At 56.6% G+C, this 26,839-nt stretch overlaps 2 protein-coding genes across 5 annotated transcripts; both read right to left on the minus strand.

Annotated features, from left to right (window-relative positions):
• Positions 1-4,197: 4,197 nt before the first annotated feature.
• On the minus strand, positions 4,198-13,743 carry ST6GALNAC4 (ST6 N-acetylgalactosaminide alpha-2,6-sialyltransferase 4). Of its 3 annotated transcripts, XM_082402714.1 has the most exons (6): positions 13,589-13,739; positions 13,079-13,165; positions 11,317-11,502; positions 7,730-8,142; positions 5,803-5,910; positions 4,198-4,900 (listed from the first exon to the last, which is right to left on the minus strand). In XM_082402714.1, the coding sequence occupies exons 2-6, from the start codon at positions 13,088-13,090 to the stop codon at positions 4,711-4,713; spliced, it is 909 nt and encodes a 302-aa protein (XP_082258840.1). In that variant the 5' UTR covers positions 13,091-13,165; positions 13,589-13,739; the 3' UTR covers positions 4,198-4,710. The 3 variants fall into 3 exon arrangements, with proteins under 3 accessions (XP_082258840.1, XP_082258842.1, XP_082258841.1); XM_082402716.1 differs by lacking the exon at positions 13,079-13,165 and having other exon boundaries at positions 13,589-13,743; XM_082402715.1 differs by lacking the exon at positions 5,803-5,910 and having other exon boundaries at positions 13,589-13,731.
• A 5,105-nt stretch (positions 13,744-18,848) lies between these two features.
• PIP5KL1 (phosphatidylinositol-4-phosphate 5-kinase like 1) lies at positions 18,849-26,420 on the minus strand. Of its 2 annotated transcripts, XM_082402711.1 has the most exons (10): positions 26,297-26,420; positions 25,275-25,478; positions 24,000-24,050; positions 23,647-23,801; positions 23,303-23,427; positions 22,750-22,784; positions 22,604-22,659; positions 21,705-21,817; positions 21,254-21,407; positions 18,849-19,261 (listed from the first exon to the last, which is right to left on the minus strand). In XM_082402711.1, the coding sequence occupies exons 1-10, from the start codon at positions 26,324-26,326 to the stop codon at positions 18,994-18,996; spliced, it is 1,191 nt and encodes a 396-aa protein (XP_082258837.1). In that variant the 5' UTR covers positions 26,327-26,420; the 3' UTR covers positions 18,849-18,993. The 2 variants fall into 2 exon arrangements, with proteins under 2 accessions (XP_082258837.1, XP_082258838.1); XM_082402712.1 differs by lacking the exon at positions 24,000-24,050.
• Positions 26,421-26,839: the final 419 nt, after the last annotated feature.

The raw sequence follows: 26,839 nt of genomic DNA on the forward strand, positions 1-26,839 counted from the left end.
GACAGGAGATAGTTTTGCCTATCAGAGTGATGAAAGTTTTAAAAGCAAAAGTCAAGAGTACAGCAGTCTCTGTGGGGAGGGATGAGGGAGAGGAGAAGAAAGGCAGGGGTGTGCAAGTTATAATAACAAAGGTCTCGTCTTTTAAGTGGGACATGAGTTCAAGAGGTTCATTACATGTGTTTTATTTTTACAAGTATAATGCATGCCATCATTCGGGTGTAACACAGTATTTTAAAAGGTGAAAAAAAGAAGAAAGATAAGTCAAATGAAAATAGATACTTTTGCCCGTCGTAGTGATTAAAGTGTCAATAGTGGTTATTTCTCGAATGATAAGATTATGGGCTGCTGTCTTCTTTTGGCTTAACTGTATTTTCCAAAATTTTTAAGATAATGGTCAATGTTTTTATATTTAAAATTTTATTTTTAATATAAAAAATGAACTGCATGTATAGCATGATTCCTTTTTTTATACAACTATCTATGCATATATGTTTGTAAATGCACACAAAGGCTTCTGGAAGAATCCACTCAGGACTACTGGCAGTAGTTTCCCCTGGAGAGTGGATGCGGGGAGAGTGGGGTAGGTGCTATTTTCACTTTCTGCTTCATAAACTTCCGGGTGGTTTGCATTGGACTAATTTGGGAAGTTAATACCACTTTGTTTTTAATTAAAACAAAAGTCAGGGGGCCCCCAAGGTCCAGCCTCCAGGCCATAGGAGGCACTGCCCACCAGGCAATGCGGGGGAGCGGGGTGGGGGGCGGAGTGCAAACAGCCGCGGGTGCATGCAAGGCTTCCTGCCCCCCTGGTGTCCACCTCCATCTGCTTCCTGAGCCTCAGCCCCATCCTCACCCCAGCCCTCCTCGGCACCTGACCCACCCTGCTGGCCACAGGACAGAAAACCACAGAGCAGGAGGCCCGGCAGTCAGGCAAGACACCTGATGAACGTAACTGCTGGGAGCTCAGAGAACGGGAGCCCCTTGCTTGAGGTCACAGGCAGGTTAGAGGCGAGGGGTGGAGGCACCCAATCCACCCCTCGCCCTTCTCCCAGCTCCAGGCCAGTGACCTAGACTCCGGAAATAAAAGGGTGCCGCAGCCCAGCTCCTGGACCAAATCCGGACCTGGAGCTCCCCCGTCAGGCCTGCTGTGTCTCTAGGGCCAGGCTTGCTCCAGGAGGCTCTGCTCTAGGGCTAGCTTCCCTTTCCTGGGCCCCAAGAACAATAACAACCATTTCCATAATATTAACAAGGGGACTTCCCTGGCGGTCCAGTGGTTAAGACTCTGCACTTCCACCGCAGGAGGCACAGGTTTGATCCCTGGTCGGGGAACTAAGATCCTCCATGCCTCGCGGCACGGGCCAAAATAATAATAATAATAACAACAACAACAACAAGGATACGAAAACCCACACAGCTCCATGTGTGTCGGGTGCTTTCTCCTGTGCTAATAAGCCCTTTGCAAACATACCTCGCTGAATCCTTAAAATAACCTATGGGCGCTGCTGTTACTCCCACTTTCCAGAGGGAGAAAATGAGGCACAGAGAGTACAGAGGTGCCCCGAGCTGGGATTCCCGCAGACCTGTCGGCTGAATAACCACAAGCCTTTCTGCCCCCTGGAAGCCCCAGGCCTGCCTCACACGCACGCCAGGGCCTTCACGGACGGCAGGTTGCGGCCAATCCCGGCACTGCTCCCCGACCCTGCCTGCAGCTGGGCAGTCGGTCCCCCACCCCGGAGTCGCTCCCCCATATGGTCTGAGGGAGGTGGCCTATGCTTCAGCCCTTCCTGCCCCAGGATGGGGGTCCCGGGTGTGACTCTCCCCTTCTCACCCCTTAGCAATCTTTACACTGTTAGGTTTCTTCCCTTCCATGGGATACTGGAAAAAGCCCTCAGAGGCCTCTGGGCAGTGGGTCTGGAACCAGGAAGTACTTGGTTCTTCTCAGACAGAGGCTGGAGCGGTCAGGCTGGCCCAGGTGACGCCGGACATGGGTGCCCACCAGTACCTAGGAGAACCAAGGTTCCTGTCCTCACCTGGCTAGATGAGGTTTGAATGTGAGTTCCTGACCTGGCCCGAAGTTCCTTCTGAGGAGAGGCTCCTTAAGATACCTCCAGGCTATGAGACTCACCCAGCTTCCCCTCTGTCCTCAGGAGGAAGCAGAGGGGGTCCCCAGCAGGCCTGCTGAGGAGACAAAGGAGCCTGGGGGCGACAGGAAAACAGAGGCCCAACGAGGGGCTGCACGCCAAGGTGCCCCCCCAGACACACTCCTCAGGGCTGGGAGGTGGCTCCTGTCCCCCAACTCACCTCCCGGAAGCTGTAGGAACTGCAGTGGCAGAGAAGGGGGTCCAGAGAGCTGTCAGCAGGCCCAGATCCAGTCACCAGTCACCTTCATCTGCCTGGAGGAAGTAGCTGGTGGATCGTCCCTGCCGGGTCACCAACCCAGAGACACAATACTTGGGCCAACACAGCAATAAACATCTCACCCACCCAAGGCCAGGGCCAAGACAGAGATGCCTCTGTGCACTGGGCCCCAAGGGCTGGGCCAGCATCTCCCAGGCGATGGAACAGGAGGAGGAGGCAACCTGCTGGGAGAGGGTGGAGTTGGAGTCCTAGCAAACCCAGCAGACGCTGGGCCTTGCAGACGGCGGATGACGCGGTGAGCAGACACAGCTGATGGGAGTGGGAAGTCTTCCTGCCCAACTATCACCACCGAGGAGGGCAGGGTTGGGTGAGCAAGGGTGACCCCATTGAAAATGATGGCTCCCACATATCAAGTGCCAGCCCTGGGGACAGGTACTTTACGGATGCCATCTCTCCCAGTTTGTACCATCCCGTGAGGTAGGGACTACTTTAGTACCTTTTACACACGAGGGAGGCACTAACCTGCCAGGGTCCCGCAGCAGGAAGTAGAGCCAGAACGAGGCCAGGTCTGACTCCAGAGTCCTCCCTCTGGGCCCAAAGTTCCCCCACCAACCCCTCTGCCTGCCAGGTTACATTCCCCCCTTACCTCTGCCCAACACCTGCTCATAAGCACTCGCCGGCTGCTGGGCCAGCAGCTGTGGCTCAGCTGCCAGCCTGCTCCCTCCCAAGGGCGTGCTCCCTGCCCCCCAGCCCAGGGCTCTCCTCCCACGCCTGCAGAGGCTTCTGGGCCCACCTGGCACCCGGAAGGGGGAGGCAGGGCACAAAAGGCAGGTGGGCCAGGTGCCAGGTCTCCAGTCTCTCCTGAGAAGGCTGGGGGTGGGAGAGGGACTGTCCTGGGTCACCCAGACTCCCTGGCACAGATGGTTACATGATTTGTGAGGTCTAGTGCAAAAGGCGCAGCCCCTTGTTAAAAAAAAAAAAAGAATTTCAAGTGCCAACAGCAGAACGCTGAGCTAAGCGTGGAGCCCCGGGGCAGTTTCTGCACAGGTCACCAGCCAATGAAGTGGCCAAGCCCCGGAGCTGGAAGCTAGAACCCTAGGGCTCCATCCCAGCTGACAGCCTGGGGTCCCGGCCCTCCATTAGTCTCCTGGTCTCCAGAAGAGGGAGGGAGGGAGGAAGGAAGTTAGGAGGGAAGAAGGGAGGAGGGGGGTGAAGCCTCCGTGGGCTTTTTCCAGCCCCCTGGTGCAGGGCCCAGACACTCAGGCGCAGCTCTCAGACCTTGGATTGCACCCTGGCTCGGCCAAGCAGCTTCATCTCACCTGTAAAATGGGCTATAACTCTAACCCACCCCAGCGTGGCTGTACACCCTTGCTACCTGTTCATTGGTGGATGTGCTTTTCCACTTTACAGGTGACCAAACTGATACTCAGAGAAGGAAAGCCCCAGGCCTGCCCTCCTCCTTCCTTTCTAGCAGTGTAACCAACCCCAGAGTTAACTGGGAATTTAACTGGCAAGGCCAGTGGAATTTGACCCTGGACCAGGAAGTCAACATGATGTGGAAGAATTTCCTCCCACCCTGACTCTCCTCCCACTGGGTACAGGGTGGGGATCCCATGGAAGCCTCTGAGCTGGGGTGTTCCCTGGGTCAAGTGCAGTCATGGGGTCAGACTCCCTGACCTGGTGGGGAAGTGGGTAGGTTCCTGGGGAAGAAACATGCAGGCAGATTAAATGGCCAGAAGCCCAGCCGGCTGTAGGTCTGCCCTCAAGACAACAGGTCATGGCATTGTGGCGGCGAGAGGAGCCCCAATCCCCACCCCCAGACACGTGACAACAGCCAGGACAGGCTTTCAGAAAACATGTTTACCCATACACTCCAGAGGCGGCCCTGGCAGTCACAGTTCAAAGGCCCCTTCGCCCAACAAACCCCAAGCTCTGGGTTGCCCTGACCAGGGCGACCAGCCTGGGAAGTGTGGCACCAAAGGCAGGTGGAGAGGGAGTGCAGAGAGGAAGGGCCAGGGCTGGTGCTCGGTTGAAATTCATGGTGCTGGTGAATGAGGCGCCACCAGCCCCGGGAGCAAACGCCACCGGACAGACTCAGAGGTGGGATGAACCTGACTCAGATTACTCAGGGAGCAAGGGTAGGGAGGAGGGTGCAAAGGTCACCACGGCCCTCCTCTTCTCCCCCTAAGTCTGGAGGCCTGAGATGGCTCCACGTGTCCCCAGGGTAGGGCAGGAAGGGAACTTCGGTCTGCTCGGCACATGATAGGCGGCAGGATCCATAAATTAAATGTTTTTGGTGGAGTGTGGTCGGAACAGAGGCCTGGTGAAGGCGTTGTGGCTGGCTGGGCGATGGGGCTACTGGGTCCTCCAGGACGGGTGGGCGAACACGATGGGCCTCTTCTTGGCCCAGCGGGAGAACACGGCCTTCTCAGTGATGAAGCGGTGAGCGCTGCGGGGTGCCCGCTCGTGTGCCAGGTACATCTGACACTCGTCCAGCCGGCCCTTCTCGAAGTAGTGGTAAGGCACTGAGGGGTGGCTCTCCTCCCTGTGGGTGGGGAACAGGGACGAGCGTGAGGCACCAGGACTCGCCCGCCTCCCACCAGACCCTGCCACCTACCGGACCACCCCTCGCCAGGTACTACAGGCCACAGAGCCCCATGCTTGGTCCCAGGGGAGGCCAGAACAAAGGAGGAACAGGGCAGACCCTGAGGATCCCAAAGGCCGGGGTTCAAGCCCTGGCTCTGCCTCTTGCAAGCTGGCTGACTCTAGGCCAAAGACGTACGCCGTGAGCTTCAATAACCCATCTGTAAAATGGGGATGGTGATTATCTACCTTCTCGGCTGAAACCACCGGTCAAAATATGCAAAGCGCCTGGTGCTGGGCTCTTGGGGACGGACCCCTCATTCCCCGCAGCATGGAGCTGCCAGCCCTGCACACCCACCTACACACTGGCTGTCTGGCCAGGTGCCATGGCAGAGGGCACACGGGCTACTTCCATCTCACCCACGTGCTCAGCAAAGAAGTTCCAAAAAGAAAAGAGGGTGAAGACGTGGGACCCTTTCAGTTCAGTTAATTATGTCAGTTATGATAACGTTGAACTATATAATATCACAAGTCAAAACTTAGGTGTAATAGATCACTGACACCATCAGCCCTGATGCTGTGGTAGGCACTTTGGTAGATTATTCTCTCTCTAAACCTTTCCATAACCTTCTGAGGAAAGTGTGATTATTTTCTCTCTTGGACATGAGAAAATAGAGGCTCTGGGAAGTGGCGGCCAGGCCCAAAGGCCACACGGGCAGAGCGGAGGCTGGTATCCAGCCTGTTCCAGAGGCCGGGCTCCTTCCCACCCTGGGCCTCGGCCACCCATCGGGAAGCCCACGCACTCTCCAGCATGGACAGGGCCCACGCATGGTGCCCTCCCGCCCGGCGTCTGGCTGGCCTGACCTGCAGTAGCTGTCGCTGACCATTCCATAGACCACGATCTCCTCACACAGCTCCAGGGCGAGAATCATGGTGAACCAGCCGGTGCTGAGAAAGGAGCCCGACTGCCTCCTGGCAGAGGGAGGGAAGCAGTCAGCCAGCCGCGACCCCCAACTCAACTGGGAGCAAGGCGGCCCCAGCCTCAGCTCTCTCAGGGCACAGCACTGGTTCCCCTCCCAGCAGAGGGCCTCTCACCTTGACGCCCACAGTGGGGCTCTGGGGGTGGCTTAGGACGGGGCAGCCCCAGCCCAAGGCCAGCAGTGGGCAACAGGTGGGGGCGGGGTGCAAAGCTGGGTCCATTCAACTCTTCCTACCCACAGAGGACTTGAGCAAACCACCCCTCCCCCAGCGGTGGTGCGGCAGCCTTGATCACATCCTGTCCACAGCTAAGGGACCAAGCTTGGGGAGACAGCACGAGGCAGCAGAGCACCGTCGTTGAAAGTGGGGAAGAGGGTCGTCTGGAGTCAAATGGTCTTCGATTTGAATCTGCTCTGCGGCATCGGGTTTGCTCGTGAACTTCTCTGAGCCTCAGTGAGCCATCCGTGAAATGGGGATAATTATGGGTGGTTATGGAGAGGGAACACTGTCAGCCTAGCTCCTCTCCCAGGCCCCAACACCCAACTCAGAGCAAGGAACTGTGTGGCCACCCCAGGCCTCGACTCTCTCAAAGCACCAGCACTGGTTACTCTCCCAGCCGAGGGCCACTCACCTCCACCTCTACCGAGGGGTTGTGGGGTGATTCAGTCATTCAAACTGAACACCTCCTAAGCCCTGTGCTGGCCTGAACCGGCCCCGCCCACTGCTAACATTCTCAAGGGAGGGGGCAGCTGGGAGAGAACTGCTGGGAAGACGAAGAAACAAAAGAATGGGATGAAGGATGTCAGGTAGCAGATGCTCCTTCATTTGGGGTCAACATGACCCTCCATCCACATCTGGAAGCAAAGAGTCATCCGTGGGAGGACCTGGGGGAAAGAACGGCACGTGCACAGGTCTGCAGGTGAGAGCAGCGTGGATGTCTGAGGAGGCCCAGACAGCCAGGGTGGCTGGAACAGGGTAAGCGAAGGAGGATGAGGTCACAGAGGCAGGCAGGGGCCAGATCACGCGGGGCTCACAGGCCAGGGGAGGGAGGAGGTGGGAGTCTGGACTTTACTCTCCCCGTGATGCGAAGCTGCTGTAGGGTGAGGGCGGGTGACTGATGGGATGAATTCCCTGGGGCAGTTGGAGCTCAGACTGCAGGGGGTGCTGCGAGAGCAGGGGGGATGGTGGCTTAGGTCAAGGTGGCACCCGTGGGCACGGGAGGAGATTCGAGAGCCCATCGTACGTGGCGGGTGATGAAACAAGGGGAGTCAAGCGCAAAGCCCAAGTGTTTGTCTGAAAAACTGGAGGGAGGCTGGCGGCCGTATTTTCTGAGCTGGGGAGGTGGCAGGGAGGAGCCCGTGTGTGGAGGAGGGGGCCACAGGAGTCGGCGCGCTCTTTTAGGCGTGTGGTAGAATGAGATATTGAGGGCAGCGCCTGGTGCATGAAAAGGGCTGTTAGAACTGTCACTGTTGCTTTCCTTATCAGGAAGGGACGTCAGAGACCAGTTCAGGTCTCAGAGCACCCCCTCCAGAGAGAAGAGCTCCCTGGCGCGGGCTCACACCAGTCACCCCCGAACGTGTGCTGGCGAGGCCGAACGCCCCTCACCACCATTTGGAATTCTTCATCTATATGATAACTCGAAGAATGACAGCCCTCTGATTCCCATCCCCCATCACAGGGCAGGACCACGTCCGCCTGTATCACTGCCGAGCCCCGGCGCCTGACAGAGCAGACCCTCGATGGACCAGAGGCTGCTGCAGAAGGCAGGCCCCCAGCCTCCAGGGAGACCCCAGCAGGCAGGCCCCTGGCTCACCGGTTCTTGCCCGTCTCGTCCTGGAAGACCTGGTCGCAGTAGGCCATCATGCGCTCGGTGAAGGTGTACACCTGCAGGCCCGGGTACGTCCTGGTGAGCTGCAGCAGCACGCGGTAGGTGCGGCCGCCCAGCGCCCGGTCCATGTGTCTCCCCTGGCCCCACACCACGTAGACGGTGTCGCGGGCCTGCTGGAAGTAGTGAGAGTAGTTCCGCAGCAGCAGCGGCACGCTGGTGTGGGAGATGACCCGCAGGGTGCTGCGCCGGCCCACGTCCGCCTCGAAGCCCACGGTGGGCGCCTGGTTCATGCGCAGCACACACTCAGCACTGTCGATCTTGGCACCCAGGCCCGAGCCCAGCATCTGGCCCGAGCTGGACACCACGGCACAGCTGCGGCACGGCTCTCGGACCAGCGGCTGCAGGGGGAGGGAGAGAGAAAGAAAGTCCTGGGGGGCTTCCCTGGTGGCTCAGTGGTTAAGAATCCGCCTGCCAATGCAGGGGACATGGGTTCGAGCCCTGGTCCGGGAAGATCCCACATGTCGCGGAGCAACTAAGCCCGTGTGCCACAACCACTGAGCCTGCGCTCTAGAACCCGCGAGCCACAACTACTAAAGCCCACACACCGAGAGCCCGTGCTCCGCAACAAGAGAAGCCACCGCAATGAGAAGCCCGTGCACCGCAACAAAGAGCAGCCCCCGCTCACTGCAATTAGAGAAAGCCTACTCGAAGCAATGAAGACCCAACACAGCCAAAAATAAATAAAATAAAATAAATTTATATAAAAAAAGAATGAAAGCTAAAACAATTCTTTAAAAAAATAAAAAGAAAGTCCTGGGCACACAGCTTCCACCTGCCAGCTCCCCCACCCAGGAACACCCCCTGACCACACTTGACATCTGCATCAGTAAGATGTATCAGTAAAGGGATGTAAGTCCCTTTATCAACCCATTTTGCAGATGAGGAAACCGAGGCTGGGCAGCTGGCGTGACTTTCTCAAGGTCAGACCGATGACAAGTGGCAGAGCTAAGATTCTGCGTTCAGGGAATCTTCGTGCTTCCTCATCAGCCACATTCCTGACCCTGGTCTCTATTGCTGAGGCCCTAAGAGGCCCTGCATTGCATTTCCTCATTAGGGTTACATAAGCAAATATTTATAAAGCACTCAGAGCAGTGCCTGGCACAGACTGGGTGTCAGGTATGTGTTTGTTAGGTAAATATGAACCTCAGCTCTTCGGAATCACTCTTAGGTCACTCCCTTCTCCGCCCCAGTCCCATTCTCATTGTCCCAGTTTATAAGTAAAGGCAGTCTTTAGTGCCCACGACAACATTGGGAACCTCTCGTTCTGAGCCTCAATCCTGGCTCTGCCCCTTCCTAGCTGTGTGGGCTTAGGCAAGTCACTTTGCCTCTCTGAGCCTCAATTCCCTCATCTGTAAAATGGGGATGAAAATAGCATCTACTTGACCAGGTTGTAAGGAAGGATTCAATTGAAAATGCCTGGAGAGTGATCAGCACAGACCAAGGGCACAATAAGGGTCCAACCCTCACCTCATTATCCCCCAAGAGGCGGAAGCTGAGCCAACAAGCCTGCAAACATTGACTGGGTGTCAGGGGTCAGGGCTCCCAGAAAATGACTTGCTGCCTACCCCAGGCCTCCATTCCCTCCTGGGGGAACACAGGTTTATGGAGGCGTGTAAAGGATATGGGAACATTAATTCTAGTCAATAAAAGACACAGTGTTGTAGCCCACTCAGGGACATTTTATGTCTGACATAATGTTGATTTAAGGGCTCGTAGCCCCATTTTCCATGCCCCAGCAATAAACAACAAGACTTCCTTATTCTGCCCTCAGTTTGAGCCTGACCTGACAACTGGGGTCTGGTCAGATCCAATGTCACCATCAGCCCCAGGAGGTGTTCTGCTTGTCCTACACAGGGTCTTTAAGACAATTAATACTTAATTTATAAAAATCAGCCCTTTTGACATTCCAAACTTAGATTTCGTGCTCTGTTAACAAACTTGGGGGACTTCCCTGGTGGTGCAGGGGTTATGAATCCACCTGCCAATGCAGGAGACACAGGTTCAATCCCTGGTCCGGGAAGATCCCACATGCCACAGAGCAACTAAGCCCGTGTGCCACAACTACTGAGCCTGCACTCTAGGGCCCGCAAGCCACAACTACAGAGCCCACGTGCTGCAACTACTGAAGCCCGCCCGCCTAGAGCCCGTGCTCCGCAACAAAAGAAGCCACTGCAATGAGAAGCCCACACACCGCAACGAAGAGTAGACCCCAATCGCTGCAACTAGAGAAAGCCCGCGCGCAGCAACAAAGACCCAACGCAGCCAAAAATAAATAAAAAACAAACAAACAACAACAACAAAAAAATTCAGAGGATCTGGCCACCCTGGGCCCACGGCACCATGAGCTCTGAGCATCTGAAATGAACATTGGCCGTGACCATGGAGCTGGGACAGCGTCCACCCAGCCCACCTTGCCATTTGTCCCACCTGGCCAAACCTGTATGGCACTTGAGTTTGTCCCCCCGACCCCAGCTGTTTTTGCATCTTGATCAAAGATTTACACAGCACCCGTTCTAAACACTGTCCATGAATCATCCAGTTGGACGTGCACAGCAACCCTACTGAGGTAGGAACTGTAATGACAGCCTTTTGCAGATAAGGCAACTGTGACTCAGAGGGATGAAGGCCTGAAATAGGTCTCCTCCAAGCCAGGGTCCCTGAGCACGCCTCCCTCTGGCCAACACTCAGAGAGCTGTCAAACTCCGAACTGGGAGCTTCCTGCACCGGGTGTCATTGGGGGATGCCTTTGAGAAACATACCAGATGGGGCCGCTGAAATCAGGGTGAAGGGGATAAAGTACTCCAAACCTCGCCCAGCAGAGCAAGCATGGGGAGGTGCGTGCCGTGGGGCAGGGGCCTCAGCTGCCTTGTCACCCCCGGGCCCCACTGTCCCTGTCTCTCCCAGAGGGAGAGCTCTGGGGCTGATATGACTTTTATCTGTGTCATCTGTATCCCCAGCAGCAATCAGCACAAGGCAGGGCACATCCAAGGCACCAAATACACACTTGCTGAACAAACGGATTGTGCGTAGACAGGTAAATCTAAAGACACACGCATCACTGTGATGTGATGATGTCTGGCTCCCCTCGCTGGACTGGGACTTCCGGGTGGCCACCCTGTCTGACTCACCTTTTTTTATCCCCAGCACCCAGCTGAGAGCAGCCAGGCAATTATTTGCTGAATTTAAAAAAAAAAAAAAGACATTTGGGAATTCCCTGATGGTCCAATGGTTAGAACTCGGCACGTTCACTGCCATGGCCCGCGTTCAATCCCTGGTCGGGGAACTAAGATCCTGCAAGCTGCGCGGTGCGGCCAAAAAAAAAACAACAGACATCTCCTCTTAGAACTTGAGGCTCAGAGAGGTAAAGTGACAGGTCAGCTTGTGAGCAGAGGAGCCAAGCCCAGGGTCCAGGCTGGTCTGACATGAGCCCATTTCTCACAATCCCGAGAGTTGGGGGGCACCCTGGTAGCCTCGGCCGGGCCTGCCCCCCACATGTTGCCCGGCCAACTCACCTTGCCATCTGGCACGCTGCTGTAGCCACTGAAGTGCTGGGGCCCTGGCACAGTGGGCCTGGGGTTGATAGAGAGGTGGCAGTCCAGGCAGGAGGCCAGGCAGAAGGGCAGGCACGTCCAGCAGCACAGCAGGATGTAGACAGCGGAAAAGCCCAAGGAGCACAGGAGGACGAGTCGGAGCCGACCCTGGGGGAGGCAGCTGTCACGGGGTGGGAGTGCGGGTCGCTGGGACTCCTAGAAGCTTTTGCAGGCGTGCTGTACCCCAGCCTCATGGGTCCAAACCCCAGCTCAGTAGTTCCCAGAACATCAGCAGAGGCCACCATCTCCGTTAACCAGGCCTTCCTCTGGGCTGCCAGGCTCAGAGCACATGACCCTGAGATAAGCCCTATTAGTATTCCTATATTCTAGATAAGGGAACCCATCTGGGGTGAAATGGGTAGCTCAAGTCCACACGGTAAGAAAGTAGCAGGGTGGGGCCTCAAAACCAGAAACGGTGCTCTTAACCAGAAGCTGAGGTGTACTGTGCAGCCTTGGGTATAACTCTCCACCTCTCTGGGCCTGCTTCCTCTTTGAAATAGATAATGCCTGCAGCGTGAACTTACTGTGAGGACAGTGGCCAAAGCACTACCATGAAGCGCTGTGCACATGAGGACAGGAGAGTGGCCCATCAGAAGGGTAACCAGCCCCCTTCAGACCCTGGGTTGAGGCTGCCTGCATGCCCATAGCCCATCCCCTCCCCCAGCTGACTCAGTGGCCATCCCCCTAGCTGATGATCGCGATTTGGGTCAGCAGACCGGCTGAGTAAAGGGATGGTAGAAAGGGATGTGAGGGGAGCATCATTCAACGAACGGCTTCAATAACTGAAAGCTGCAGCCCAGAGGCTCCCGCCTCCAGAAACCACGTGCCAAAGGCCATCTGAACCAGGAAGCCCTCCTGGCCCACTGCCCGGCGGGCAGACTTAATGAGTACCCCCCACCAAGCCTTCAAGGTGGGGTTGCCTAGTGGGGGACACAACCCAGGCCTGCCATTGTGCGCTGAGCCACCTTGGTCACCACCTGTGTCTCTCTGGGTGCTAACTCTCCCCCAGCCTGCCCAAGGCACAGGTCCCTCTGCCACCCCTCAGAAACCACTGAGCAGCTGGCTGGGCCTCTGTGAAAATCAGAGGTGAAAAAGCAGCCCCACCAGCTCCCCCAGGCATATCCTGCCAGAGGCCCTCGCTTTTCTGCCCACAAGCCACTTCAGCTTCTAAAAATAAATCTCTGTGTGGCCAGCTGTGCGGAGGAGGGGGCTCAGCCCTGAAGCCTCAGGCTGTGCCTGGCACCTGGTCCCCTGCCCACAAGGGACCCAGAGACCTTGATTCAGGCAGCCGTGGCTGACTTCCCACAACATCCAAGGCTCTCACCAGGGGCTCCTGAATAAAATCAAGAGCAGCTAAACTGAACTTTCACAACATATTCCACTCCCAGGTAGACAGATGCCTCACCTGGGTGACCCTGGATGCTCACAGGAGGTAGTACTATTATCTCCGTTCTACAAGGAAGAGGGGCAAGGCCCTGAAACCAGAGATGGAATGCCACTTGCCTGGGGCCACACAGCCTGCCAGGTCAGGGCTGGCCTTAGAGGCCAGTCTGGCCTTCTCCTCAGCTCAGGAGCAGTGGAGTCGGAAGTGATGGTCAGCCCTGGGGTGGGAGAGGCTACTGAGGCTGCTGTGCCAGAGGCCACCTCCAAGTCCCCTGTGAGCCTTCCTCCTTCCGCCACTTACCGGAGCCTTCATGCCGTCACTGCCGCTCAGTAGCCGGGGGGCTGCTGCCTCCAGGGATCACGCTGGGAAGGGATGGGAGCCGGGGACCTGCCAAGACCCAGACACTCAGAGCTGGGTCCCAGGCCTCTGAGGAAACTGCCCAGGGAAACTGAGGCAGGGGAGGGTACAGGCCGCGGTCAGGGCAGATGGCTTCTGGTAATCAAACGCCTTAAAGTCCCCAAACACGGGAAAGCACTGTCCCCATCCTAAAGGAGCTGGAATCAGTGACCCTTGGGAAACCTCCAGCCAACCCAGTCCCCATTGCACAGATGGGGAAGGAGAGGCAGACAAGAGGAGCCCTCGGCTCAAGGTCACCCCTCGACTCTGGGTCGGACAGAATCAGGAGCCTGGAGCCTCGACTCCCATCCCATCCCTCCTACCTCACTAATGGAGAGGCCTGGGGCGGGACAGCACGAGGGATTTCCACCCCACTCCCAGATTCCACCACCCCTCACCCGGCCGGGCGCTAACCTGGAGGGCAGGTTGGGACGCGCCGGCTGCTCCCGATCCGCAGCTCCGAGCTCCATGACCCGCGAGCCGGACGAGCCGGGCAGGAAGCCGGAGCCCCGGGGCGGAGGCAGCACCGTCGCCGCAGCTTCTGGAGGCTGGAAACTGAAAGGGCTGTCGCTGCCGGCGGCAGGGGCGGGGTTTGCCAGGACGGGGAGGAGACAGGCGCGCTGGGGGCAGGGCTGAACGGCGGTGGCGGGGCTTACGAGCGCGGCTTGCGCGGCGTGAGTGGGAAGTACGCGGCTGGCAGTGGCGGAGGGGCCTCCGGGGCTGGGGGCCGGGCCTCGGCAGCTGGGGGCGGAGTCTGAGCTGCAGTGTCTCCCGTTTGCTGTCCTCCCGCACGTCTCCCAAGCTCCTGCCGGAGGTGGGTTGGGCGGTCCGCCTAGGAAAGGGCTAGAGGGTGTCGGAGCCAAAGTGCCGTGGCTCCCTTGTCGTCCGGACTGGAGTTTCTCCATTTATGAAGTCGGGCGGCGGGGGGCGGGGAGGGGAGCGGTGCGGGACGGTAATTAAGCGGGGTTTTAGGCTCAGGCAGCCCCGGGTTTCAAGCTTGGTAGGGTTGCCAGATTTAGCAAGTAAAATACAAGATGCCCACTTATACTGGAATTTCAGCAACAACCAATAATTATATTAGAAATCTGAAATTCCAGTGTCATTGGGCGTCCTGTATTTTCTCTGGCAACCTTACCTGGACTACCTCGGGTGAGTTCACCTGAGCCTCAGTTTTTCTCCTCTGTGGAGTAGGGGTGATGATAGCACCTACCTGATGATAGCATCTCTCAGTGAGATGGTGCAGAGGCATCTTGTGACAGAGCCAAGATTCCAACCCTGGGCGGTTACTGCAGAGCCAGGACTCTGACCACCTACTTTCACCTCCCAAACACCTCCGTTTTGCTGCAAGATCCAGCGGTAAGACCAGGTTAGAATCACAGGACTGGGGATATACAGAACATAACCATGGGACTTCCCTGGTGGTCCAGTGGTTAAGAATCGGTCTTGCAATGCAGGGGATGCCGGATCGATCCCTGGTCAGGGAACTGAGATCCCACATGCTGCAGAACAACTAAGCCCATGCCACAACTAATGAGCCTGGGTACTCTAGAGCCTGCGCACCGCAACTAAGACCTGATACAGCAAATAAATAAATAAATATTTTAAAAAAACAAAAACCATAACCAGTATTCAATTCATGAGTCACTTGGTTTATTGCACACAACACAGGTTAGTGGGGAAAATAGGAAAGGGGGTAACAAACAACAAGGAGAAGACTGGGAAGGTCACGTCTCAGCACGAGCGAGCGGCGGGCTTTGGTCCAGCTGAACCAGAATCTCATGACAAATGTGAGTGGGAAGTCGCCTTCCGCTCCAACAGAGCATCCGTCTGGAACAGCTCACAGCAGCGCCAAGTCCTCCAGCAAAGAGCCTTCAAGTTGCTCAGTCTTGTAGTCTCATTTTAAAGGATCTGCCTGTAAGGTGTAACAGTTATGCCCCAAAGAATCTTGTCTCTATCAGTCTCTGTGCCAGTAGAGTCTTCCCGAGGAACCAAACAAATTCCTTACCTAAAGCAAAACTACTGGGACTTCCCTGGTGGTCCAGTGGTTAATACTCCACGCTCCCAATGCAGGGACCCCGGGTTCGATCCCTGGTCAGGGAACTAGATCCTGCATGCCGCTGCACGTGGCAGCGAAGATCCCACGTGCCAAAACTAAGACCCAGCGCAGCCAAATAAATAAAGCAACACTGTTAATTTTTTTTTTTTGGCTACGCCAGGCGGCATGTGGGATCTTAGTTCCCAACCAGGGATGGAAGCCATGCCCCCTGCAGTGGAAGTGCAGAGTCTTAACCGCTGGACCGCCAGGGAAGTCCCTAAAGCAACACTATTAATTTATGACACTCAGACACTTGCAGTTCTGTACTGGACAGTTCACAACAACTAATATGGAAGTTCACATTGGCCACTGTGACTCCATCTTGAATTACTGAGCTTAAACCCTATGAGTTTCACACAAGATGAGGAAGAATCATGGTACAAAAGAAGTCACACTATAACACCCCCCTTCTCAAAGTGTCCTCCAATTCGAAGCCAACTCAGTGTAGGGCCCCTGCAGGTGCTGAAATGTGTCCCATTCGAAGGCTCACCTGGGGTCCCTCGGGGATTCAAAGTCAAGTGCTTTCCGGGGCCAGATAGGATCGAAGGGGCAAATAGGAGGCAATAGGGAGAGGTGGGCCTGGGGTGAAGTGGAGAGCATACTTCCCATCTAAACTGTTTTTCTTTTTTACAAAATGCTTCATGAGCATTGAAAGAAAGCTCATCTTACCACACGCATCCCCTTCTGCAGGGCCCTGGCCTGGGAACCAGCCTGGGCTCTGGCTCTGGTCCCATTTCAAACTCCATTTCCCTTTTCTAAGAGGTTCTGGTGTGGGCACAACAGCAGGGTATCTGTGTTGGATATCTGCACCCAGATCAGCAGCTTTCCAGGGCTAGCACTCCATATGCAAAGCCAGATTCCCCCAAGCCGGTGATCTAGGCCTCCATGCCTCTCCCCATCCTGCTGGGGGCTGCTGTTGAAGCAGCCCTGCCCCCGGGGCCTCTGTTGAGCACAAGCCTTCCTTGTATCCCCCACTCCAGCCTGGGCACACCTCAGTTCAGTCTCTCTCTGTGGCCCCAACCCCAGGGGGAAAATGGTGAGATGTTCCCTATGGATTCATTGATCACCCACAATGGCTGGTGACGATTCCTTCCCCAGAGAGGCAAATCCTTCCTTGCTAAGGCCGCATGGAGACATGGTCAAGTTCCTGTCTTGATAAGCCCAGACATGCCCAAATGTCCTGGGCTCCCAGAGTAGATGAGGATCATACATCCACAGTGGAACTGACACTGGGAAGTCCCACAGCCTCAGATGAAGCTCTTCAATTTGGCTTTGGCAAAAGTCCTCTCCTTACTCTTCTTCATAGAATAAGGAGGCCCTCCTGCTTCCTTCTTAATCACCGTCCACCCACCCTGGCCGCCGTTCCAATCTCCAGTTGCATTGAGCTCGTTCCTACTTCAGGACTTTTGCACTTGCTATATCCTCTACCTGGACTTCTTTATTCAGATGGCCGGCTCTTGTCATTCAGCTCAAATATCACCTCCTCAGAAAGGCCCTTGCCAACTTTTCTATCCAACACCGCACCACCATCCCTCTTGTCCCAACATGATTTATTTTTTTCATAGTACTTGTCACACTCTGAAATCATGCTGTGTATTAACTGGTTTTCTTGTTTATGGTCCATCTGCCCACCAGCTTCTAAGCTCCATGCGGGCAGTCAGGCCAGTCATGTTCTTAGGGCATTTCTGACACCGGCACAGTGCTCGACACACACTCAGTGCTAGAGAATGTCTGTTGAATGAGCCAGTTAGAAGAGCCAGGAGTCCTGGGCCTCGTGAGACCTTGGACAAACCACTTCCTTTCCAGCCGCAGGCCCTGCCTCAGCCCATTGCCAGAGATCCAAAGTGGGTAGGGGCTGAGCCATCCCCATCTCTGAGCGTAGGGCTCGGGCCCTGACTCAGCCCTGTCGGATCCAGACCCCAGGGAAATGTAGGGCCAAACCCCAGTTTCCTGCTGTGCTGCCCTTCCACCACAGAGTCTCCACGACCCACCCACCTCCTTAGTGATGACCTTAATGCACTCTATGTCTCAGCTTCCTGCTGAGCCAGAACAAGAAATGCTCTGTGGCTTGTGCCAGCTCAGAAAGGTAGAGTAATCACCCAGAGTCACCCAGACAGCTAGGGGTGGTGTCAATTATATATATGTATATATATTCCAGGAACCCTCACTCCAGCCCTGCAGCTTAAGATTTCCCTTTCCTCTCCCTTCCCCCACCAGCCATTTCTCCTCCTTTTCTCTCAAGGCCAATGGAATGGCAGTGGTGGGTGTAACTGAGTGAATTTCCCAAGGTCTGGAGTCATCCAGTCCAGGGATCAGCCATTGGCCCACAAAGCCCCCCACACCATCACACTGTCCCCCCAGCCCTGAACTCCAACCACAGTGTCATGTTTTTCTCTCTAGTGCCAGGCTCTCTCTTACTCCAGATCTTTGTTGTGTCCTTGGCTTGGGACCCTCCCAGAGCTGCATCTGATTCTTCTGGTCTCAGTGAAGGGGTTAGAGCACACCCACCCATCAAATAATTAGGTAGAGGCTCCTTCCCTGAGCTCCACGGCCCCATGTGCCTTCACAAGGCTTTGTCACACAGGTTGCTTTTGTCACTGTCCCCCCCCCGACTGTGAGTTCTGTGGCGGTGGAATCTATGCATCTTGCTCCACCCCACGTCCCCATTTCCCAGCAGAGGGCCTGTCATATAGCAGGTGCTCAGTAAATATTTAATGAGTTAAATGTTTCCATTTTAACGATTAGACCACTGAGGCACAGAGAGGTTTAGCACCTTGTCCTGATCACTCAGCCAGGCCCCAGAGAAGCTCTAGAGGAAAGGGCCACTTGGGCATGGTCGGATTGGACTGGGGTCAAAGGCAGAGTTGGAGTTTCCTGGAGGGGGGAGAAGGAAAGATCAGAGGCTATGCAGGCAATTTTCTTCTCTGCTCCCAGTGATGTCTGTGTGTCCAGGTCCCTCTGTCTGACCACCAACCCCTGGTCCCATTTCACAGATGATAAAAGTGACTCCCAGAGGAGGGCAGAGCTTACTCAAGATCAATAGTGGACCGCAGTCTAATGTTTCCCAGAGCTGAAGCCCCCCCACTCCCCCACCTCCTCCCACCTGCATCCTAGAGGAGCAGGAGTGAGGGGGGCCACCCCAGAGGGAGGCCAGTGGGCCCTGCTTGAGCCAGGGCGGGGGGGTGGGAGGCGCGGGTTCTTGGGCTGGCCTTGCCACTTACCCGTGCATAAGCCCCTTAAAGTCTTTGGGCCTCAGTTTCCCCATCTGGACGACAAGGGGGCTGGGCTTGGTGGCTTCAGCCTCCCCCTTTCCCCAATGAGGACAGGGCTGCGGGAGCTGGTGAGTAAGAATACAGGCTCCTGAGTCCAAAAGGCATAGTTGAGTCCTGGTTCCAGCATTTATTGCTGAATGATCTTGCTCAGTCCCTTCACCCCCTGAGCCTTCATTTCATGGTCTGTAAAAAAAAAAAAAAAGAATAATAGCATTTTTTTTTTTTTTTTGAGGATTAAATGAGCTAATGTAGGGGAGTCCCTGATAACAATGCCAGGCACAGCATCCCCAGCAAAATGAGTTCATAATATTAATTAGGGGATGCTGCCCTCTGGAGGCCAAGTGGAGGAACAACAGGCGAGGAGAGCCCGACCCTCTGCCCGGGCCAGGCTGGAACCCGCGTCCCCAGCGGGCGACCATTGTCCAGGTGGGGAGAGCGCGGCTGGGCGCCGGTCACTCGGTGTGCGCCTCCACCCACTGGCAGAGGCGACGGGCGTAGCGAGTTGGGCTGACGGTGGAGAAGGTCCGGCCTGGATAGCGCAGCGTCTTCCACAGGTGCTCCAGCCGCTTGCGGAGCCCGTAGACTGTGGCGAGGTCCACGAGGCCCAGGAAATAGCGTTGCTCTGGCCCGTCCAGGATGTGTAGGGCGTTGGGGGCGTCGGGCAGCAGCCGGCGGTTCTGGGCTTCTGGCTCCTCCAGGCTCTGTACCCCTCGTATAGACCTGGGGGCAGACAGGAGGGTGAGGTTACCACCTCCTCCAGGGAGCCCCAGCCTATGGACCCTGTCAGCATGGCCATGCTGCCCCTGGGTCATTCTCACACCTCCCGTGTGCCCGGACCTGTGACGTCAGATAAACTGGGCGGCTGAGTGAAGTGCAGCTGACGGTCTAAAGCTGAGCTGTTCATTATGCAGCCACCAGCCAGCCATATGTGGCCACTGAGCACTTAAACGTGGCCAGTCCCAAATGAGATGCGCAGTTAGTATAAAATACATACTGGATTTCCAAAACAGTATGAGAAAAAGAATGTAAAATATCTCATAAATGTTTATATTGATTAGATGATGAAATGATAAAAGTTTGGATGTACGAAGTAAGTGAAATATGTTATTAAAATTATTTTTACCTATTTCTTTTTTACTTTTTAAAATGAGGCTACTAGAAAATTTAAAACTACATGTGTGGCTCGCATTAAATTTCTACTGGGTAGCGCTGGTCTAGAGCATTTGGGTCACACAGACTCTGGCTCTGCACTTATGTGCCACATCACTTTGGGTAAGTCCCATGTTTGGGTACTTCCTAAACTGCTGTTTGGGGTCGTCCACCCCTGGAAGTTTCAGGGTGGCAGAGTTGAAACCTTGCAGACAAAGTCCAACCTGAGTTTGCAGATGGTGTGTCTTTTTGCCTCAAATTGTATTCCAAATCAGAAGATGCCTCTGGCTGGGCCCCCAATCCCAACCAGAAGCAGGCTCAGTTCCCTAACATTGTCCTCTTGTGATGGTGGGAGTTTGGGAGTGGGGGTCGCGCGGTGGGGGGGGTCGCTGAGGGCTTTATCCCTGCCCTGCCCAGGTCTTGGGGGAAAAAAGCCAATCAAAGAAAGCCCCACCCAGGCACCAACCAATCAGAACCGAGTGGTCTGGGAGCCAGGACAGAGTGCTGGTACCCTCTGCAGTGCCAGGGTTAACCTGGGGGTGGTGGGTTCTGAATGAGGGGCTGGGAACTGGGTGGGGGTGGGGCTGTAGCTGTGACCATTTACCAGGCAGCATGGAGAAACAACCATCGTAGGCAAACTTGGGTTTACCTGCTGAATGACGGCTGTAATCTGAGCACCATCTGGGGGTAGAGGGCAAGGGAGAAGCTGACCTAGGTTGGATGGGCAGACTTGGTGGATTCTGTGCCCCATGGCAGGCATTCCACCATCTGGTCAGGATGTGCCCACCAAGCCATTACCTTGGGTTGTGCCCAAGACTCACCCATCCCAAGGTCTTCCTCCAAAGGGTGGGGATGGGGGCTAGGTGAGTGGACATCATTTTTCACTTGTCTTGTCCACCCACTAGATCAATGAACTTATTTCCTTGAAGTGCCTGTCTTAATCCCTGAGTAATTCGGTTCAACCACAGATGTGGGCCTTGGAGGACTGAAATCCAAGTAACTAACCAAGTACTAACATGAATCCTCAAAAGTCATTCTACAACTTCACCTCCTCTCTCTGAGGCTCAGTTTCCACATCTCTAAAATGGGAACGAGCCCATCCTCTCAATGAGGCTCATAGTCAGCATGCAAGGATTGGCTGCATGCAAGAGGAAGGCAACAAGATGATGGTGCCAGTGGTGATGACTTTGGGGTCCTCAAAGTGAAATGACCGAGTTAAGGGGCAAGGGCTCTTTCTAAGGCAAAAATTAAATAGTTCTGAAACCTTTAATGGCTCCACATCTCCTTCTGGAAAATGGGCAGATTCCTCAAAAGCACAACTGGATCTCACCTGGTCTTTCCTCTGCTGTGATCCATCTGTGCCTGCTACCCCTGCCGGCCAGACTTCTCCAGCCCTCCACCCTACACACACACACACACACACACACACACACGTACACACATACACACAAACACTGCACTTTCCAGTCTTCGAGCCTTTGCCTGTGCTGTTCCCCCACTACACCATCTGTCTTTTCCATGTTCTCATCACCTCATTCTTGCTGTTGCCTCTGGGGGGCCCACCTGGCTGTGCGGAAGATGAGGCTACTGCCTGGGCCCCGCTCATCCTCATGGAGACGCTGAAAGGCCATCAGGAGGCTGTAATCCAGCACGTTGAGCTCCCGGAGGAAGGCGGTGTCCAGTTCCATCTGGCGGAGGAGCCAGCTCCGCTGGGGCCCTGCCGGAGCATCAGTGCCCCCACCTGAGTGCTCGTTGTGTGCCAGGCAAGTTTCTGAGGGCTCCACACACATCTGCCCCAGAAGGGCAGATGTCATTACTGTCCCATTTCACAGATGAGGAAACTCATCTGTACTTTGCCTTGGTCACCTAGCTAGAAAGCTGTGGAGTTAGGATTCTCTGCCTGACTCCAGAATCTGGGCTCTTAAAGACTCAGGCAGAGAGCAGTGCCAGGGACACCCTTCTAACTTCACTCTAAATGGAGGAAGAGCAGGCAGTGACCGCCCCCGTGGCTCACCCAGGTTGATGGTCTTGCCCTGAAAGTTGAGGTCTTTCAGCACCAGGACAAGGGGGCTGCCCTCAGGGGCGGGCTCCACCCAGCGGCTCACCTCGCAGCCCTTGATGTCATACCTGGGAAATGAGGGGTGGGGGAGACAGAATTCAACCTTATAGAGACTTGAGACATACAGGGAACTCACAAGGTAATAAGAAACAAGAGCTTCCACTGGGTGACTGTCCAGATTCTCAGCACAACCCCAGTCCGTTATTGTCCCCATGTTAGAGATGAAGAAAAAGCCTCAGAGAGGTTTTTTGTTTTGTTTTGTTTTTAATTTGCCCAAGACCACACAGTGAGTAAAAGGGCAGAGCAGGGATTCCAACTCAGGCCCTTGAACGTCCAGTCCAGCCTTTACCCCTGCCTGTGACTGCCTCTTGGAACCTTGTCATCCCTGGGGTATCCTAGACAGAGGGGCCCAACCCTAGACGCAGCACCAGAGGGCATGAGTGAAGTCCGCGGCCCTGGGAGAGCACCAGAGTGGAGCTCGGAGGCAGAGGCAGGGCTAGGAGGCTCAGAGGGCCACCTGCAATCAGAGGCTAGTTTGAATCCCTGCTCCTCACGTAGTAGCTGTGTGGCTTTCCCCTCCTCAGTTTCTCTTCGACAAAATGGGGATGATTAGGACAGCTACCCCTCAAGAGTTGTTCTGGGAATAAGGATGGTGATGAATGCAAATGGCTCACACAGCGCCCATGGCATACTGAGTGCTCAAGAGATGCTGGTCGTGGGAATCACTGTCTCCGACCCGTCAGGAGATCTTGGTAACGTCCCTTCTCCTCCCTGCGCCTCAGTTTCGCTGTCTGTCTAGTGAGTGTGGGTGCTTCAGGTGGCACATTCCGGGTGGGGCCGGGAGGCCGACTCACCTCTCGGAGATGCGGCCGGTGGGATAGAAGACGCTCTGCATGATGATGAAGTATTTCTGGAGACGGGGGTAGGGAGTGAGGGAGGACAGGATCTCACCCTCCCCCCGCCCCCTCCGGCCCGGCCCCCTCGCCTCGGCCTCACCCACCTTCTTTCCCCGGGCCACCCGCAGACTGTGCACTCCTGGAAAGGGAGAGGGCGTCAGGTAGAGAGGCCCCAAACTCGGCAACGCCGGGTGCATCCTGCCCCAGTTCCAGGCCACGCCTCCTTCTCGCAATCCGCCGCTTCCCGAGCCTCCAGGCCACGCCCCCATACCCCTTCCCCAGCTTGGGGTAGTGTCCCAAGTCGACCCGCTTCTAAATTTAGCCCCAAAGATGCCGTGTCCCCCAGGCCTAGCCCTGCTCATATATCCTCCTCCCGGGACTATTCAATCCCAACCTCGCCCCCTTTGGGCCCCGCCCGAGGTCTTGGCCCCGCCCACCGACCCCCGCCCTCCTACGTTGCTGTCTAGGACCCGCCTCCCCACTGAGCTCTGCCCCCAGCCGGCCCCGCCTCCTGTCCAGTCCCCTCCACCCTGCTCGGGCTCAGGTCCCCTACAGCCCCCGTCCTGAAACCGCCCACTCCCTGAGCCCCTCCCCTTCTCGCTCTCTCTCTTCACCCCTCCCCTCGCCCCGCAGTCCCGGGTCCCTGGCCGGTCATACCCAGCAACCGCGCAAGCAGCGAGTGTGGGTGCCGCTGCAGGTGCTGCACGTAGCGGGGCAGGTGGGCGAGCAGCGCCCGCACCTCCCGGCGCCGCAGGGTCTTCAGGAAGAAGCGCTGGTCGTGGCTGGGGGGCGGGACGGAGAGGTCACTGACCAGGTGGGGCAGGAGCCGCCTCCCCACCGCCCCTCTCGCCTCCTGCCCTCGCCCTCAGTCTCTCCTCCTCCATCTGACCTCTATCTGGCCCTGACCCAACCTGACCTGGCCATTCTGTCTCTCTCCTCAAGAGCCCCCCTCCACCCCGGACACCTCTCCCACCCCTTCCCCACCCCAGCCGCCAGCTCACGACAGGAAGAAGCTGGCCTTGCTCTTGGAGGTGCTGAGGAACTGCAGGTAGGGGCCGCCGGGACCCAGCGCAGCCTGATAGTCCTCCTCTGCCAGCCCTAGGGAGCGCCGCAGTCGGGCGAAGGCGGGGCCAGCCAGGGTGCCCAGCTCGAAGCCCTGCGGAAAGGAAGAGCAGCCCCAAGAGTGTCCCTGGGGCCCAGGTGTGTGCAGTCGGCTCTGGCGCGGGAGGGTCAGGGTAAGCACACCCTTCCTGCAAAGCCCCGGGGCAAGCCATCATTCCCACTGCACAGATGGGGAAACTGAGGAGAAGAGCAGAACACACCCCCTCCCATGCAGCACTCTTGGGCTTTCTACCTCGTGAACCTGGGTCAGGACCTCAGAGAAATCCTCCTCCGTGGGCAGCCCCTGTAGCAAGGAGCAGAGGGGCTCAGGGCAAGTCTCAACCCCCCGGTGCCAGCCCAGGGTCTCCAAGCATCCTGTACCTGGCCTCACCCCCGTTCCCCCCAATTTGATTCCTCCAGCCAATGGGGACCACTCTGGGTGTGCCTGAGTTGGGCAGATAGACTGCCAGCCCTCCCAGAGCTGGAGGGAGGAGGAGAGTAACCCAAGGCAGGTCCTAGGTGTGTCTCATTCACTGCTGGGTCCCCAGCACCAGTCTCTGAGTTAGAGCCTGACACATGTGCCCAGACACACGTTGGCCAAAGTGTCGCCAGATGCCCTCCCAGTCGAAGGGGATGGCCTAGAAGCCTAGGACTGTCTGACTCAGCCTGGGAGAAGCAGAATCAGAGAAAGCTTCCTGGAGGAGGTGCCCCCTAAGCTGAAATCTCAAGGGTAGTGGAGAGAAGGAGCAGGGTGCTCATAGGAGCGGGAACAGCAGTGGGGGCCACCAGGAAGGGAAGGAGAGCCTGAGTGACTGAAGCGAGTAAGGATGGACTGGGAAGGAGGCTGGACAGTCGGCCCTTGGGGTTGAGCCAGCAGGACCGTGAGTCCAGGCTGAGTATTGGGGAGCCATGGAAGATTTTCAGCAGGTGATGAGATTTAGAGGACTCCTACTCTCTCCCTGGACCTCCAGGTCCCTGTGCTAGGACCTGGCTCACAGGATGTGGTCACACTGTGCACACATATGCACACACACAAACAACACACATGCTCACCCGGGCCGTCCAGCTGCTGAGCTTGCAGTGGGCGACCCTTTCTGCTGAGCCAGCCTGGCCCCAGCCTGAGCTCCGGGGAGGATGGGCTGGGCTGGTGGGGTGGGGGCGGGGTCCCTTCTCAACCACACACCCTGGCAGAACCGGGAGGGCCTCAGAGACCAAGGAGTACAATCCCTCCCACCCATTATACAGAGGTGACATTGAAGCCCAGAGAGAGGCAGAGACCCACCTAGATCACACATCAACCACCCGGGTCAGGGGGTTCCTCGCACTCCCCACACACCCTGGGCTTTCTGGCTTCCTGGCCTCAGCCCCCACCCCAGAATGTCCCTCCCTCCCCTCACCAAGCCCCTGCCTTCCTCTCCTTCTATCTAGCCCGCTCTGTTCCCCAGCCCTGCAGTATTAGCAGGACAGGGCATCAGCCTGGTCTTGCTGTCTGTGCTGTGGAGGTGCATGGGACAGACTGGCCACTCACCGTGGGCGGGTGGTCCATGGACACTTGAGTGGCAGCCCACAGCCCTGCCTGCATCATACACGTCAGCTGGTGCAGCTCATGCCCTGGGCCAATCTCAAACAGGCCTAAGCGAGACTGCTTGTCTCGTAGACGCCAGAGGAGGCCACGGCGGCCAGAGCTCGAGGTGGCAGCTCTGTGTCCAGCCTCTGGGGAGGGGGCCAGGACCTGGGGTGGGAGGCACCAGAAGCAATGAGCCTGAGGCAGCAAGCATCCCACAGGGGAGAGACCCTCGTCTGAGTCCCACGTCCACTGCTTGTCAGCTCACCCCTCATCCCTCTCTGCCTCAGTTTCCTCAGTTGTAAAATGCAGATAAGGCTGGTACCCACCTCACTGGGTGTTGTGAGGGGACAGTACCTGGAATGCAGTCAGCACCCAAAATAGTGATGGTTATTATCAGTAGGTAGAGCATTTGTTCTGCAACCTCTCACTAGCTTAGGTAAATCACCTAACCTTTCTGCACCTCGTTTTCTCATCTGTAAAATGAGAACTACAATAACTCCTTCGTGGCAGGTATTAACTGTTGTTACTGTTGAGTTTGAGCATCCTGCACAGGAACTCCTTATAGTAGGAGCTGTGATGTCAGTGATTCAGTCATCTATTCCACTCGTCTATGCCGAGTTCCTCCAGGCCAGCGCGGAGGGTCAGCACGAAGCTGAGATCATAGCTGCTGACCCCTTAGCATTGGGCACCCACCAAGTGCCCAGCACTGTCTGAGAGCTTGACCTCCTAACAGCCCTATGAAGGAGAAGCTTTTATCATTGTCTCCATTTTCCCGATGAGGAAACTGAGGAAGTTCTCGGGGGATACCCGCCGGACTCCCCGCTTCAGACCTGCGGCCCCATGTGGGGCGTGTCCCAGTCCCGCCCAGTGCAGGACCCCTTCTGGGCTTGGATGGGGGTGTGTTCGCCGTGCACGGGGAGGGGAGGCCCTGCCCCTGCCCTCCAACCCTTTCCTTTCCTGTCCTCTCTCGGGTCTGCACCTACCTCGCGGGGCCCCGAGCTCGGCGCGGCCATCGCCCCCGCAGCAGCTTCCCCGGGCTCTGGCCGCGTCCCCCGCTGCCGGGCCGCCCCGCTGCAGGAGCCAGGCCCCGCCCCTGCTTCTGGACCGACCAATCGCGTGGTGCCGGTCACGGCTGCACCCAATCCGAGCGGGGGCGCGGGGGATCGCCTGCGGGTCCCGCCCCCGGGTCCCGCCCCCGGGGCTGCAGCACCCTTCGGACCATGGTCCAGGGCGGGGCAGGGCCGCCGCGCGTTGATTAGGGCCCCCACCGGGGGAAGACCCCACATTCCTTTCCTGGGGTGGAAGACTCAGGTCTTGGGGCGCTCGGGGAGGCGGGTAACCTAAATCCAGTCCCGCCCACCCACCCTGGCGTGAAATTCCCACCGACCGTATTTCGGGTGAGGAAACTAAGGTCCAGAGAGAGAAGTGACTACCTCCAGGTCACACAGGAAGTCAGGGGCGTGCGTTCATTCAACACTTATTTTGAACATTCACTATGGGCCAGGAGCAGTGTAGGCCGGTGTGGC

The sequence above is a fragment of the Balaenoptera borealis genome (assembly GCF_965194805.1).
Source record: "Balaenoptera borealis genome assembly, chromosome: 8".
NCBI lineage: Eukaryota > Metazoa > Chordata > Mammalia > Artiodactyla > Balaenopteridae > Balaenoptera > Balaenoptera borealis.

What these genes read in the sequence shown, in the direction of transcription:
- PIP5KL1 (XM_082402711.1), bottom strand. Translation starts at nt 26,326, where the DNA reads ATGGCCGCGCCGAGCTCGGGGCCCCGCGAG. An exon ending in CGAGCTCGGGGCCCCGCGAG is followed by an intron (nt 25,479 to 26,296) that starts GTAGGTGCAGAC and finishes CTCCCACCCCAG; the next exon opens with GTCCTGGCCCCCTCCCCAGA. An exon ending in CCATGGACCACCCGCCCACG is followed by an intron (nt 24,051 to 25,274) that starts GTGAGTGGCCAG and finishes TCCTTGCTACAG; the next exon opens with GGGCTGCCCACGGAGGAGGA.
- ST6GALNAC4 (XM_082402714.1), bottom strand. An exon ending in GCAGCGTGCCAGATGGCAAG is followed by an intron (nt 8,143 to 11,316) that starts GTGAGTTGGCCG and finishes CTCCCCCTGCAG; the next exon opens with CCGCTGGTCCGAGAGCCGTG. An exon ending in GTCAGCGACAGCTACTGCAG is followed by an intron (nt 4,901 to 5,802) that starts GTCAGGCCAGCC and finishes CCCCACCCACAG; the next exon opens with GGAGGAGAGCCACCCCTCAG.